The sequence below is a fragment of the Amblyomma mixtum genome, chromosome 2 (assembly GCF_055824585.1).
Source record: "Amblyomma mixtum isolate Tamu chromosome 2, ASM5582458v1, whole genome shotgun sequence".
Lineage (NCBI taxonomy): Eukaryota > Metazoa > Arthropoda > Arachnida > Ixodida > Ixodidae > Amblyomma > Amblyomma mixtum.
Genome location: NC_143013.1, coordinates 209,192,915 through 209,208,544, shown reverse-complemented (window position 1 = coordinate 209,208,544; position 15,630 = coordinate 209,192,915). Strand labels below are relative to the sequence as shown.

The following is a 15,630-nucleotide window of genomic DNA, read 5'->3' as shown; positions in this document are numbered from 1 at the left end:
GCGGTATCCTGCAGCGCAGGATACCGCGCAGCGCTTGCACTTCTTTCTCATCTTCCATGTCGTCTTCAAGAAAGCCTCACCCTGTCAGTGTCCTTTAGGTTTTCTTTTTTTCATATTTAGCCTGCACAAAATGCGTGTAGAAAACACCCGATGCCCAGCGAGCGACCATTATTTCTGATAGATTTCTATGTCTTGATTTCTAAGCTGGTTCTTGCTACCGTGCCAAGGTCGGAGCAATGCTTTTCAGCCACTGCACTCCCTCGTGCATTGACAAGCAAAGAAGAAGAGCCCTGTTCTGTCAGAGTTGTGTTTGCATCCGCTCCGTCGCTGAACTCTTGGGTTAACGCGTTGTCGCTCTTCGTCGACGAGAACGTCAGCCATTTTTCGTGAGGAACTGCTCACAGCTGCATGGGTAAGCACAGCGCGACCGGTTATACGCGTTGACATGCTTGAAGGTCGTACCGAAATCGCCTTCGTAGCCACTAGGCGGGGTTGAAATTGCGGCTGCTGCTCCAAGTCCTGTCCCTCACCATAAGATAAACTACTCGACCTCCTTCTAGTCAGCACTATGGATAAAATAAGGCGCTCTTCCGTGCACTTCGTTACAAACTTCATTATTTAGTGATAATGCAAGTACCGTACGTAGACGTCAGCGCTCACACAACGTGGGCAGGCTCAACGTCGCCGTCGGTTTCTAACGAAACAGACCGAGTGCCTAAATTTATGCTATTTAGGAGTGGCCGGGGTCAGATTTGCAGACTACCATCGTATCGAGCGCATTCAAATTAGCTTCGACGTCAATTCGGGTTCGAACCGATAGAAGTCAAATTTTGGGGCCGGGGTGGGGTAAATTTGTGAGGGACCCGGGTCAAACGTGGAGACCACCATCGTATCGAGCCTGCACAAATTTCGTGGTGTGGTGGGCCAAATTTGGGGGCTGGAATGGGCAACATTTTGGAAACTACCCTTGTCTAATTTGGAGACACCATCGCATTGGCCATAGTCAAAGTATGCTTCATCATCTGACTTAACGCTGCTGCTATGAAAGCGCCAAGTCCAAAGGTCACTTGAATATAATACCGAAACTCGAGTTTTTCATCGACCAGAGCTTTCGCTCTAGTAGATGCCTCCACCTGCCCATGTTTGAGTCATCGGCAATTAGCACCCTGACGTCGCCATCTTATCTGTCTCAACTACGCCCGCTGCACTCCCCGGAATGTGCTGAATGCGTGCTAACGCCTCCGCGTAGCTTGTACCCTTCGCATTTCTCATCCTGGGAGGGCAACATTTCTTTGTTTTTCGCGCTCAGGTGTTCCCCTTTCCCTGTTGGATTGGTGACACTAGCCAGTTGGCTTTGTCACTCGCAACTTCCACTACTTTTATCATCTCCATTTCCACCTGCAGCTTCTATTCAAGCCTATATACATGTGACAGCAGCTTACTACCATCTGCTTCCATTTTAGCCACTCGGGCGCTGATTATGCACCCCGGGAATAGGAAGTCTCGTAAACATTGCGCTTCCTCCTCGGTTTTGAATTTCGTCTCCGCTCTGCTGGCACTGAACTTGCACGCTTTGTTTGACTTTCTTTGTGTGCGCCGTTCTCCGTATATCATGGGACCACGTGGTCCGCGTCTAGTACAATATCGACACCCTAAGATATATCTTCTTAACCTGAACGTTTAGCCTCTACGTAAATAGGCCTAACGCCACGTGCCGAAGCAGCACCACTCAACGTGTTGTCTCACAACACGCTGTTGTAAAAAACTACCCAAAGAAAACTGTCAAGTTTACTCCTGATTAATTATTGACCTTCAAATTCTATACACTACCAGCTGCCCTAAAACTTAGCAAGTAAGACTCTAGCCTAGGCCTAGGATTCCAAGCTTCCGGTTTGAGTAAACCTGGCCGTGCAGACAGTACACTATCCTTAAATTCGGCTGTCAAGCCTATGTCTAACTATACAAAGATGAAAAGGAAAAACTCAATTGTTGAGAAGTCGCTCTTGATGTCCTCCGTCCGCGTCGAAGACGGAAAACTATTAGTCTCCAAAAACTCGTTATCCGCAGCCTTTCCAGAACGCTTCCTCACCACACGAAATCCAGCATCAGCCAAAAACTGTTTACCAGCGCGCTCTATCGTTGGAAGCGAATGCAGGCAGCGACCAGACTTGTTGCCGTGATGCTTGCTTTAAGGCGGGGACACATGTCAGTCGAGCGCTCCGAATCCGGTCCGGTTCGCCGCGTCCGGCGGCGCCGCTCCGGCCAGCCGGCGACCGCCGGACACGTCAAACCGCGTAGATATGTCCGGTGCACCGCGTCCGGCGAATGTCCGGCACGCCGCTCCGGCGGGCAGTGGCAGCCAATGCGAGCGCGCGGAGCGCCGACGTCACGATGACGTCGAGTTCGCGACGTCGCAGGTGAGCACGACAGAGGCACAGTGGTGAGCGGTGTGTCGGCTGCTGAATTGTAGGGTTAGTTTGACAGCGCTGTTTTCACCGAACACCATGTGTTCGTTCAAACAGTCCCGGATTTGGGAGAACGAACAAGGGGTGCCGAGTGTAGCACCTTTTTTGAGCGCTGGCCAGTCCCGAAGAGCCCTCGGCTGCGGCGTCGATACGAAACCACTAGGCCTAGCGACGACTAGGGCAGTCGGGGATTAGCGCGCAGTTCGTCGCCCGGCGTTGCCGCAGGCGATGTCGTTGCCGAAAGCTCCACTCTAGCACAGGCATGCTGTCGTTGCTCGAATCTAAGAAGCATCCTTTCTGGTAGCATGGCTGTTCTGTATTTTCTTGTGCAACGTGAAGTAAGCCGAGCCTGCCGGCCGGCCAGCGTGGATCCCGTCTGCCGGCGTCATAAAAACGAGCTAATGAGTGTTCTTGACGTAAATAATAAACCCTGGGATAGGGAAATGAGAAAATTATATCATTTTTCTGGTTCATTGGCCAATACCGAGTTGCTGGTAAAAGTAACAACTGTGGTACGAGCGAATTAGTTGCGAGAAGCGCCTCGCAGGTGCTGCTGCTAGCTGGCCCGACGCTGGGGTCCGGCTCGACTGGCGCCCGCTAACCGCTGCTGAAGGCGCCACGGAAACCGACCACACTATTATTTTATTGTGAGATGATGCTGTTGACAGCAAAGCGGAGTGAAGAATAGGCCTTCAAATATAGCGCAGGCGACTTCCGAAGCGCCGGCCCCTGCCGCTTCGATGCGATGCAGGCCTAGCGACGACCACGGCAAACAGGCAGCAGCAGAGCTCGTCGCCCGGAGCGCCCGCGAGCGGTGCCGTTGCCGAAAGCTCGCAACATAAGCAGGCATGCTTTGTCGCCGCTCGAGTATAGCTGGCAGTCTTTCTGATAACAAGGCGATGCCGTATTTTCTTGCAATATTTGTACACCAAGCCAAGCAGCGCTCAGGCACTGCTGCGCGGCGGCGAAGTGCGACGCCGGTTGTGGGCGGAGCTTGGGTTGAGCGGCGCAGCGATGCTCACCGCTCCCTGTGTGTCCCTGCTTTCTGTGGTGCGGCAGTTCGGAAGCGGCGACCGGAGCGGCGCGCCGGACGCGTTGCCGGACATGTGTTCCCTGCTTTACCCTCAGCAGGCGTAGCCGTGCTGCTTCCGTCCGAGTTCATCTGGTACGCTTTTAATGCTACAGGAAAGGATTTATTGCTCGTACGCCGTAATTCGGCTGTTGAAGAATAGCCGCGAAGCAAAGCGCGTACTACGGCAGACGGCGAATGCGCATTCTGAAAGTGGTCGTATTCGTCACGAGGCAGAACACGTGGGCCGCCAAAGACCAACTCCTTCGCACGATGCCTGGCAAAGATAAATCCTTGAAATAAGCATTAAAACTTAAAAGTGCTTCTGGCAAGCACTGATATAAGAAGCGCGGCTTCACACATGTTGGCGATAAGGCGACCATCAAAACCACAGGATAAGTACGCCGGATCTTAGCTGTCTGCATGTGCTACCGATACTCGAACGCGCTGGGTTCTAGTTTGTCCACCGCTTGCGTGCTCCAGTCTACTGGACACCTGTCGCTTGAATGCACATTGCACTTTTTTATTATGTTGTACTTCCCTTTAACATCGTCAACCTAAGGATCAGTCCGTTGATGACATCTCCACGTATTTTTTTTTTCATTATTCTTAACCAAACTGCGGCCGTCGCTACCTTTTCCTGGGGAACGCCGGGTGAAGAATGCGCTCTTGGAGCAGCGAAGTCGGGTGTCGTCTTTCCAAGCGGACACAGCCATCATACCTGGTCCTGCTCGCTGTGATACTAAACAGGAAAAAATGAAAAGTGCCACCATCCAAAGTGAAGTAAAAAGTCACAGCTGGTGTCGCTCGTAAAGGTGACGAGCTCGAGTTTAGACGCGGACGTGTCGAGGCTCAGCGGTAGTGGCGTGGACAGCAGTCGGACGGAGAGCGGTCTGCAACAAGAGCAACGAGCTCCATAGTCCGCCATCAAATGCGTGAAAGTTGCCCCATTTGTGAAAAAAAAAACTCTTTCACTGACTACTATATCCGAATTGGAGAGATTGTGCTCGGGAAGAAAGCAACCTGAATACGGTATGCTCGAGTGTAACGATATGTATTGCAGTAAGGTTTGTCTGGGCTAGTCGGTACATTGTTCAAATTGAAGGCACAGCGCACGAACGACAGGACTAAGGCAGAGACAAACACAGCGCTGTGTTTGTCTCTGCCTTAGTCCTGTCGTTCGTGCGTTGTGCCTTCAGTTTGAATAATGTAAAGACATCTTGGGAAAACGCTGACGTCATCTTGAACCATAAGAAAGGGCTCGCCAAGGACTTGCAAAATTACAGACCGATCAAGTTACTCTCTGTTGCCTACAAGGCACTTATTAAGGTAATCGCTAATCAACCTTAGACTGCATTCAACCAAATCATCAGGCAGGCTGTTGTGTAGGCTACTGGAGTGTATACCATATTCACGCCACCAGACAGGTGATAGAAAAATGCTCAGAATAAAACTAACCGCTATATATAACCTTCGTAATTTAGGAGAAAGCATTTGACTCTAAGAAACAGCTGTCATGCAGGCATTTTGGGATCAAAGTCTAGGAGAGCGTTAAGTAACTGTACTGGATGATACATAGAATGGCTAGAACGGAAGATATCTAGACATAGGGCCATAGGTCTCTATAAAGTCATCAATAAAATTCCACTGAGGAAGGGTGTCAGGCAGGGAGACATGATTTCTCCAACGCTATTTACTGCCTGTGTAAAGGAGGTATTGACAGGCCTGTACTGTGGACAGCTGGGGATAGGTTAATGGCCAAAACCTCAACAATCTGTGAATTGCTGAAGAAATTGCCTTGCTCACTCACTCAGGGAATGAATTGCAATGCCCGACCATTGACTTAGACAGGCGAAGCAGGACGATGGTCTGAAAATAATATGCAGAAAAAAGTATGTTCAACAGTCTCGGTAGAGAACAGCAGTTTACGGTTGGTAGTGAAGTGCTGGAAGTGGTAAGGGAATAAGTCCACCCCTAACACGTGCGCTATTCTGGCGTTATCTCTTAAGGCCGATTCACACGACGGACGATCTGTTCGGCCGCGGCCCGCGCACTAGGTGTTCATTCGTCACCACATTGAGAGGCGGTCTGTTGGTCTGCGGAATGGACAAGCAAGGAAGCTGAGGTACTGGGAACTAGCGGCGGCCTGCGAAGATGCGTGCGCTAGCTCTGGCAACTGGGCTAGCAAGACGGCTCAGACCAGTGAGGAATTGGACAAAAGGCCGCACCCACTCTGCAAGACTTCCTCTGCAGTTGAATAAAGCTTTTCTTTCATTCAATCGCACATTCATGGGTCGTGAAGAAAAACCGGTTCGACCAGCCTTGCCAAACACTTTACAATAATCTGGCAACTGTGGTACACCCAGCGCGTCGTCTGCTCTTTTAGTTCGTCGCGTCCGCTTGACGTCATGGAATAGCAGGCCAGTTTTTAGTGTCGTGTGAACACGTGATGCGCGGGCCGCAGGCGAATGGACCGTCGTGTGAATCGGGCTTTAGCGGGATGCCGCCGCGGATGCCGTCTCCTGCCTGGCGCCGTATCCTCATCTTCCACTTTCCTCCTCGTGCCCTGTCCCTGTACTTTTATCCTCCGCTGCGCTCCGCGTGCTGCTCGTTCGCCCCGCTGGTTATGTCGACGTTGACGGCGCTTAAGAGCTGCGCTCTGAAAAGAGTGTTTTTTTTTAAGCGAAAGCTTCACTACGGGACCTCGGGCTTCAATCGCGGACCGTGTAAAGTTGACCTTCAGCTGAGTTAGAGGTCAAACCATGAAAAAGAGAAAAAGAAATTGAATCAATGTTCATGACTGGGAGTCGAATCCGTGGTTGCGGGAACATATATCCTTTAAGGGCCTCTCAGCAAGACCACTAGGCTATCGCCGCAGCCAACACGCCTAGTGTTAAACTGTCCCACACTCTCGCAATGTGTATTGCAGAGCGTGGTCTTCATGAACTTCCATCTGCTCCGTCCCGCGGCACTGCCTGCTCACCGTCTTCTAAGTAGCACAAATCCATAGTGAACATTCTATTAATTTTTTACGAACTGTCATCCCTCCTTCAATGATCTGGTACTCAAACGGGCTGCCCTTGAGGTGATGCATCTGCTATGGCCCAACCGTTGAAGGCTAAGCGACGACACTGCTATTGGCCGATGCATGCGGAAGAAACTAATATTGGGTTCCCTTTGTTGAGCTAGCTTGCTCTCTGGAGGAACTTGGTTTACTTGTCAAAGCGATTTTATGCCTGGAGAACAACGCAGGGAAGATTCTCTTCTTGCCGACATGAGCGCAGTGCGTCCAGCAAAGTGACCAGGGTTTCGGGACGTCCGAGGAGGAAATTCAGGCCTGGATGGGGCATCTTTATTTATTGCTGTGAAGGCAGGGTACTGAGAACTGCACTCAGGCCTCCGCACCACCGTATTACATTGCAATGGACTTGAAGACATCTGCACTGTTACGTCCCAAACGTCGGGTTCTTCACCCGACTTGGGAATCGGTTGTAGCCGTCTTGAATAATCACCTCCATGAGTTCCTGCGGCATTCGCCCTCGCAGCTAACGATAACCGATTCTAAAGGGACACTGACGGCAAATATCAGTTCGCCTATTTGCATACATCGCCGGGGTTTAAGAAGAAATAGTCTACTGTCACAGAGAATATAACTTTGTAACCTAGAAAAAGCTAAATATGAACCACCGGTGTCATCGCCGCCACTGGCCGTGTCCACTAGTAAATGGCAATGAATTACCTTTTCGCACAAATATTTCAGGCTAGACAACACCGACATCCAGTTCTACCCGGGGACAACGTTGTCTATAATTCTTGATGCAACATCAACTTCCTGAATTTTATTCAGTTGCCGCACAACAGTATTTCATTTTCAAGTTCAAATATTTTGGGAATGAATACACCTTTTGCTGTTAAACAACATCAACAAAGCCAAAAAAATTCAAACAAGTGCAATTCGACACGTAAAAAAAATTAGATGAACGCATGCTCACTGTCGCGATAGGTGGAACTAACCTCGGCGTGGGAGCCTGCGCGGGCCCAGATCGATTATAGCTCACATACTAAGAAATAACTGGTTCCTCTCGTCCAAGTAAGTTTTAGTGGCACTGGCGGGGACACTTTATTTTTCGATCTTTTTATGGTCCCACAAAAATTTTTGTCCAAGTAAGTTTGTGGAGCCGTACAGACTAAACAGGCCCTTCCGCATGTCTGGTTTTCAAAAAGATACGGCCAAAGTTGCGCGAATTTCCTTTTCGCGTACGGATGTACAAAAATTCGAACAGGTTAAAATTTCAGAGTTCCCACTTTAATGACCCCATACTTATTACAACTTTTCAGGAGACCTGAAAGGGCTACTGAATGAGGCGCGCCGTAAGTATTCGAAACTTTTGCCACGCTATCCTATGATTGGAATTGATTTGGTACGATAGGGAAGGGAGGGGTGAGATCAGCTTTGCATTCATTGCTTCTCCCATTGGCTGGTCTTCTAAAGAGCAGCGATATTGTTTTCACCTTTGTTTAAGAAATATTGCTGACATTATTTGAATCATTTTATTGGGTTTCTCTGTTCGCGACGGAGAGCCGGTACTAAAGGAAGTAAAGGCTGTGCGTAGGCCCCGGCCCCTATCCACCCTCAGTAAAGTGCAGCAGGATTGATACGTAGGACGCTAATTATTAACAGAGAAAAGAAAAGTGCTTAGAAACAACTTCCTCCATACCTACAAAATAATTACTTATAACTAACTGAAAGAAATTACTGCTAGTCTCTTGATGTCCACCCTAAAGTCCTATCCCTAGTGACACACTGAAGAATGTGTTACTGAAGCCTGAGGCGCAATTAAGAATGTCATCGACAGAAAAAATCTTCACGCCGCTCACCGAAGGCGGTGTCCGTTCTTTGAAAACTAGCGCTAAGCAGGCACAGAACAGCAGAGCCGAGATTATGTAATGTGCGGTATAGGATTTTGTGTTGAGACTTATAAAAGTGGAAGTGATAATTCGTCTGTAGCGCCCTTTCACCAAGCACATATATAATGGTTACCGCTGTTTGCGCTTCGTTCGGCTGCCAAGCTCTATGGATGCAAAAAAAAAAGATGAATGGAAGATAAGCGATAAGTTTCCGTACTATCAAATAAAGTAGAGTTGTCTTGTAGCATGCAAGCTGATTTTATTTGTTTGGTCCGGTCATATGCATTCAGTACAATGGTGCTATTTCACTGGATGTCTTGTCCACAATGCATTCCTTCATTTATTCATATCAGGCGACCCGGATGCCATCAAGAAGTCACTGGTAAGGAGGAATTTCTTACCTCAACAATATTATCTTTGCTAGGTTATCTTTTCATCGTCCAGGAACGAGCCACAGTATGCACGTTCAAGGCAAGCCTAAGTGAAAGCATGCCGAATTCAGTAAAGCATTTAAGCCAGGCTTCAAGCACCAAAACGATGCTTTAATTAATGCAGGACAGGTTTAAGGCTCTGCTGTGCGGGCCGTAATGTTGCAAAGGCAGCTTCTTTCGGAGGTGCCGCTTAATGAAAAGGATTCCTCGCGAATTGTACTGAAATAAAAATTGAGAGTGTAATAGTGTAAATTTCTTGAAATATACTTATAAAAATAGCGGCACGTTGACAAGATGCGGGCGTATGCAGTGCAGCAATTACTAGGATAGAGGGCACGAATTACCACAAATAAACATAATACGACCATTAGACTTCAACTGGTGGCCTGACGTCACTGTACGAGCGCACTGGCACAACAGTGAGGTACAGACTTGCATTTTGAACGAGCACTAAATCTATTAAATGCAGGAAAGTTAGGCTAAATTGTTGCTATTTGATGCTGCGGTGACTACACAAAAACGATGGACAGTCAAGAAAGGGCAGGACAGTTATCAACGGTATACTTTATTCACCAGTTCACCCATAGATAAGAAAGCTAAGAAAAACACACTAACACAGCAAAAAATGAAACGTTATGACCCTTGCGTGCTATTTTTGAAATCATCAGCCATTATGTATGCAGAAAAGTGAGATTTATTTGGTGCAATTTGTGATGCCAAAGCGTGGCGTGGTGGCGGCGGCTCCTTGTCCACGACTGAGCCAGCGTAAGCGGTGCTTTTTCGCATTTGGCAGCATTTTTCGTTTTTTTTTCTTAACTTTCCTATGCATGTGTGCTTTAATAAAGCAATAAGTTGATAGCGCCGCGTTGTGCTGCCCCTTTTTGATCATTCATTGTCTCATGCGCTGGTCAACTAAATACGCTCCTGTGAACAATTTTCAACCAAATTTCTTGGTCAGATAGAATGCGTGTGGCTGAAATTAAACGAGGACCTCATAACACTTCAATACGCTTCCACTGACGTTACGCTGCTTCAGTGTGGCAGCGAAACGGGACTAGTTGAAATAGTTTCCTCAGAATTGCTTGAATCTACCAGCGTGCACTTTTCAACGGAACATACCGTCGCGGCGGCTCAGTGGCAGTTGCGTTCTGCTTCTGCTTGCTAGGTCGTCGCTTGAATTCCAATCGTGGCGGCGGCGGCCACATTTCGATAGAGGCGAAGTGCAGAACGCCCGTGCTGTGCGGTGTCAGCGCATGTTAGAGCATTCAAAGTGGAGTCAGTTAACCCGCAGTCCTCTACTACGGCGTTCCTCAAAGCCCATGGGTTTATAGCGACGTTTAACGCTACATATCGTTACCACATTCTTTCTTAAATCTTAAATGGATCCAGGCACCAAACGACGCTCCACTTGGTGATGTAGACGAACCTCTTCTTATGGGGTACTTTTTTAGCGTCTTCTCATGCACACTACCGGACTGATAACATAAGGAGGTCGAACGAGTACTGGCGATTGACTCTATTCGTGACGAATCGCATGTGGCATGCGCACTTCATACCGAATTTACAAGCAGTAGCACCTCCACAAACATGCAATGACACTCACACAACTAGCACCCAGCTTTGCCATGGTCGCTGCTTCACTTGACAGCCTATTGAGATAATACCTAAGCGCTTAAACTAGTAAACAGCGCTTAAAGAGCTGTTTGCATCCGCATCTGCGGCAATGACGTGCCATCCAACCTGCACATCCTTTCCTGAATGTGCATCTGTGGTCTCCGTCTGCAACTGCAACGCTGTCACGTTTTCGCAACATATTGTCACGAATATTACAAGCCACACAGTTACAAGCCACACAGCCGCACAAACACTGTTCCAGACTGCCGAGCGGTCACAAGCGAGAAGGCAAACCACTTCTTCCTCGTCACAAGCGAAATGGCGAAGCACTTCTTCTTCGTCCAATTCTGAGCTGTATCATTGCTCCCTCCTCTGCAGCATCGCCTCGATGCGGGCCGCTTTCACACAGGGGAAAATGGGTTAGACACGGAAAGTTAAACACAGCTATCACGACCCAGAACCGGAGGCACTCAGCGTCGAGTACAATCAGCAGGACGGTCGTGGTACGGCTTCATACGAACGACGTGCACAACATCCGGATGTGGTGGTCTGCGCGACGGGTGGCCTGGGGTTGCCGGTGAAACTTCGTACGTCACGTCGCTAATGCGGCGGAAAACTCGGTAAGGTCCGAAGTATCGGCGCAGTAATTTTTCGGACAACCCACGGCGACGAACTGGTGTCTAAACCCACACATGGTCGCCTGGTTCGTACGTAACAAATCGCCGTCCGAGATTGTAGCGGTCAGCGTCGACGTGCTGTTGACGGTGTATTCGCTGCGTGGCCAGTTGACATGCTTCTTCAGCCCGCTGAACGAAAGTGGCGACGTCAAGATCTGGCTCTAGGTCACACTGAGGATCGATGGGCAACATGGTATCCAAAGAAGTAATAACTGGACGACCGAAGACAAGCTGGAAGGGCGTGAGCCGCGTTGTCTCCTGCAGGGCCGTATTCTAAGCGAACGTTACGTATGGGAGAATTTGGTCCCATATTTTATGCTTCACATCCACATACATGGAGAGCATGTCGGCCAGGGTTCTGTTAAGGCGCTCCACCAAACCATTTGTCTGTGGGTGGCACGCTGTTGTACGCCTATGACTGGTGTGGGTCAGATCTAGGACTGCCTGAGTCAAGCGGGCCGTGAAAGGAGCTCCACGGTCAGTAATGATAACCGCAGGAGCGCCATGACGCAGCACGATGTCGTGTACAAAAAAACATAGCAACTTCGACAGCAGTTCCGTTTGCAAGCGCCGTTGTCTCAGCGTACCGCGTCAAATAATCCGTCGCGACAACAATCCAATGTTTTCCAGTGGGTGACTTCGGGAAAGGGCCGGGTAGGTCCATTCCCACTTGTTGGAAAGGTGTCTTCGGAGGCGCTATGGGATGAAGAAATCCTGAGGTTTGAAGGGAGGGGACTTACGGCGCTGGCAATCGCGACAGGTTTTGACTATGTCCGCACTGATGAAAGTAATCTGGGCCAGTAGTACCTCTGCCGAATCCTCGCTAAGGTACGACTGACCCAGGTGGCCGGCAGATGGTTCGTCGTGGCAAGCGCTCAAGATATCAGGTCGCAACTGGGACGGGACTACGAGCAGAAATGTTGCGATGTTGCTCTCAAAGTTGCGCTTGTAGAGGACGCCGTTCTGCAGAGTGAAAGATTTGAGCCCACGAAGAAAAACACGAGGAACGCGGGGACCATCGCAGCCTTCCAGGTACGCGATGAGCGGCGCTAACTCTGGGTCCTCCCTTTGAAGCTGTGCCATATCGGTTGCGCTAACAGCACCAAGGAAAGAGAAGTCTTCAGTGTTTTCCGGGGAAGCCAGGTCCACTGGCGCGCGTGATAAGCAATCCGCATCTTGGTGCTTCCGCCCCTACTAGTACACAACCGTTACGTCGTACTCCTGCAAACGGAGGCTCCACCTCGCCAACCGCCCAGATGGATCTTTTAGGCTGGCCAGCCAGCATAACGAGTGGTGATCACTGACAATGCGAAAGGGTCTTCCGTATAGGTATGGGCGGAACTTACTGATCGCCCAGACTACCGCAAGACATTCTTTCTCAGTCTTTGAATAGTTGGATTCCGAGCGCGAAAGTGTGCGGCTTGCGTAAGCGATGACTCGTTCGGCGCCATCCTGCCACTGTACCAGGACCGCCCCAAGGCCTACGTTGCTAGCATCGGTGTGTATGTCGGTTGCTGCGGCGTCATCGAAATGGGCGAGTATCGGTGGACGCTTGTGAGGGGAAAAGGCCCCCAGCAGGTTCGAGCGTCCTCCGAGATGGGGCCCCGGAGGATGCAGAAAATCGTCCCAGACCGAGCACGGCTGTACATATAACAAAAATGGTTTTACTTAAAACAGGAGAGCAGTCTCTGATGGGTAGGGAGCTGTGCGGCCGAGGGTCGAGGAGTGGCTCCGTGTGAGATTCCGCTGCCCGTCGCCAGAAAGGCGCCGGGGCCAAGTACCTCCGCAGGGCTGTTCTCCCTACGGCCGGAAGTCGGGCGCGGAGCACCAGCACCAGTGGCCCTGACGACGCACCAGAGAGGAGACGGCCGCCCAGGTCTGGACACCCGGGCACGGCCAGGAAGGCACCCTTTCACCGCATGGGGTCCCAGCCACGGGACGGCAGGCACAATCCGACAGCAAGGCCGGCAGGACCTCCGGGCAGGCAGCACCTGCCTGTGCCCGGCACGGCGCCCTCTCTCCGAGGCAGCAAGAGGCAGGCGGGAGACAGGAGACAGCAGGCTCCTGGTTGCCCTGAACTGGGCGAGGACAGCTTCCCCAGGCCTGGTCACCCGGGTTCAAGAAGCCGTTCAGCCGTGACCTCGCCTGCTCCGTTCCCCGAGCTCGTCTCTTCGCGCCGCTTGCGCCACGGCCCGCGTCTCTCCTTTTTTCTCTTCTTCTTTTTCCAAGCGAGCGTCAAGCCGCCGCTAGTGATGCAGGGCGCTTGTGGCATCACAAATAGGCCCCCCCTTCGAGAAGTTTTTTTTCAAAAAAAAAAAACTTTTGCTCAAAGCACTGTTCGGCGCACTGCACCACACCCCACTGAGCACTCACACGCGCACCACCGTTCACTGACTCTCGACAGTGTTTCACACACACAAAACACACAACAAAATATAACTGCACAGGCACCACCAAAGGAAGTTCACACACAAAGATTGTTTACCCGACCAGTCAAAAGAACGTCACAGCGACAGAGTTCTCACAGGGTCATGTTTCTTAACTAAGACAAGCGTTAATTACCAGTGGCACTCAATCAAATGAGTACGGCCCGGTACCTATAAAGAAAATGTCGCTGTGAGCCTCCAGCAATCTATCTAGTGCGGCTAACTGCGTCTCATTCCAAGCTCGTTACAAGTACAAGCTCGTTTGATAGCTCCAATACCAGGACCACAATTTCTGCTGAGGGTCGGCAGTGGGGTTTCTGCCTCTACTTCCTCAACGACCACGAACGATGACGCTTGGAGGGCATTCACTGGCTGGCGCTCTTCATAGCGTTTAAGCATGTTTATGTGAAACAACTTCTTGCTGGAGCCCACGTCAAGCCAGTAGTCGACTTCGTTCTTTTGGCCTGTGACCACAAAAGGTCCTTTCCAATGCATGATGAGCTTGTTATGGGAAGCGGGTAGAAGAATCAGCGCTCGATCGCCAACCTTCAGTTTCCTGTTAGAGGCGCGCCTATCGTAGTACATCTTCTGCGACCTCTGCGCCCTCATTAAATTTTGGTGTGCGAGCTGCAGCGTGCCTTCGAGACGCTCCCTCAGGTCTAGCACATAACCATACGTTGTTCTGACGGTGTCAGACAATTGTCCGGCAGTCCAGAGCTCGTTTAGAATGGTGACTGGCCCGCGGATTTGGCGACCGTAGATGAGCTCAAATGGGGAAAACCCCAGGCTAGCTTGTGGTGCCTCTCTGTAGGCGAAAAGCAGTGGAGCAAGATAATGGTCCCATGCCTTGGGGTGTTCTTGGCACAACTTCTGTAGCATGCTCTTCAAGGTCCCATTAAACCGCTCCACAAGCCCGTTGCACATAGGATGGTATGGTGTCGAACTTAAATGTTTTATAGCTAGCAAATCGTTTACTTCTCGCATAAGTGCAGATGTGAAGCACGAAGCCCGATCACAAAGAAGCTCCAGTGGGAACCCAATACGGGAGAACATTTCCAGAAGGCCTTCCGCCACAGTGGCTGAATCGATGGCAGAAAGAGCTACCGCATCGTGAAACCTAGTGGCAAAATCCACCAACGTGAGGATGTATCGGTTCCCTCTAGATGAGGTGGGAGTTAAAGGTCCAATGATGTCTACCGCCACCCGCTCAAAAGGTGTGGAAATAATAGGCATACGTCCTAATGGAGCGTTGCCCAGCTTTCCTTTCGGCACAGTCCGCTGACAGGCGTCGCATGACTTCACAAATCTTTTGATGTCGGCTTGTACCCCTGGCCAGTAAAAGTCACCTAGTACTCTCGCCGTAGTCTTCTTTACACCCTGATGACCGGCAAGAGCACTCTCATGCGCTTGCACAAGGACTTGATGGCGCAAGCTCTCCGGAACCACCGCTTGTTCAATTGTTTTGCCAGGGCACACTTGATACGTCCGGAACAATACGCCGTCAACCAGATGGAAGGTGTGGGTGGTCTCGGCTTTCCCGGAAAAGGTTCACCCCAGTTTCTTCCGACACAGGTCTAAGCTAGTGTCCTCTTCTTGTTTCTTGCGGAACGCCGGTCGAGACACCTGGATCGTGCTCTGAGAGGGATCAAAGATAGGCTCCGAAGCTTTTGCCGCCACAGCTGTGCAAGGAGCATTGGCCTGCGTAGCCGGTGCAGAAGTGGTCCCCTCGCCCTCCGAGACTGTTGACCAACCAGCTGAATCCTCCAAGAAAGGAACACGTGCACCCGGAACATTGCCAATTAACACGTCATATAAAGGCGTCGGCAGGCACCTTGCAATGGCCTTGCCTGTAAAGTACGGTGATGTGACGATCACCTCTGCCTCAGCTAGGAGCTTCTATGGTGGAACCATCCGCCAAAAGCAATGTCGCTCTTTTCCCAGTATAAGCTGCCTCGGGCACGAGGGCCTGGCGTACCACGATACTGTTACTTCCAGTGTCCCGTAGCACTGACACTCTTTGTCCAAACACTTCCCCGTGCA

At 50.5% G+C, this 15,630-nt stretch overlaps 1 protein-coding gene across 20 annotated transcripts in view; it reads left to right on the top strand.

Annotated features, from left to right (window-relative positions):
- Window positions 1-15,630, top strand: part of LOC149362430 (uncharacterized) — a 131,004-nt gene that overhangs the window by 38,892 nt on the left and 76,482 nt on the right. For 15 of the 20 annotated variants that reach the window (XM_089573013.1, XM_089573014.1, XM_089573024.1 and 12 more), the window contains 2 exons: window positions 7,873-7,905; window positions 8,796-8,824. The exons of 3 other annotated variants lie outside the window; for them this stretch is intronic. In XM_089573013.1, coding sequence (XP_089429139.1) covers window positions 7,873-7,905; window positions 8,796-8,824 — 62 coding nt within the window. The remainder of the gene's footprint in view (window positions 1-7,872; window positions 7,906-8,795; window positions 8,825-15,630) is intronic. 2 more of the 20 variants (XM_089573026.1, XM_089573019.1) reach the window with 1 other exon arrangement.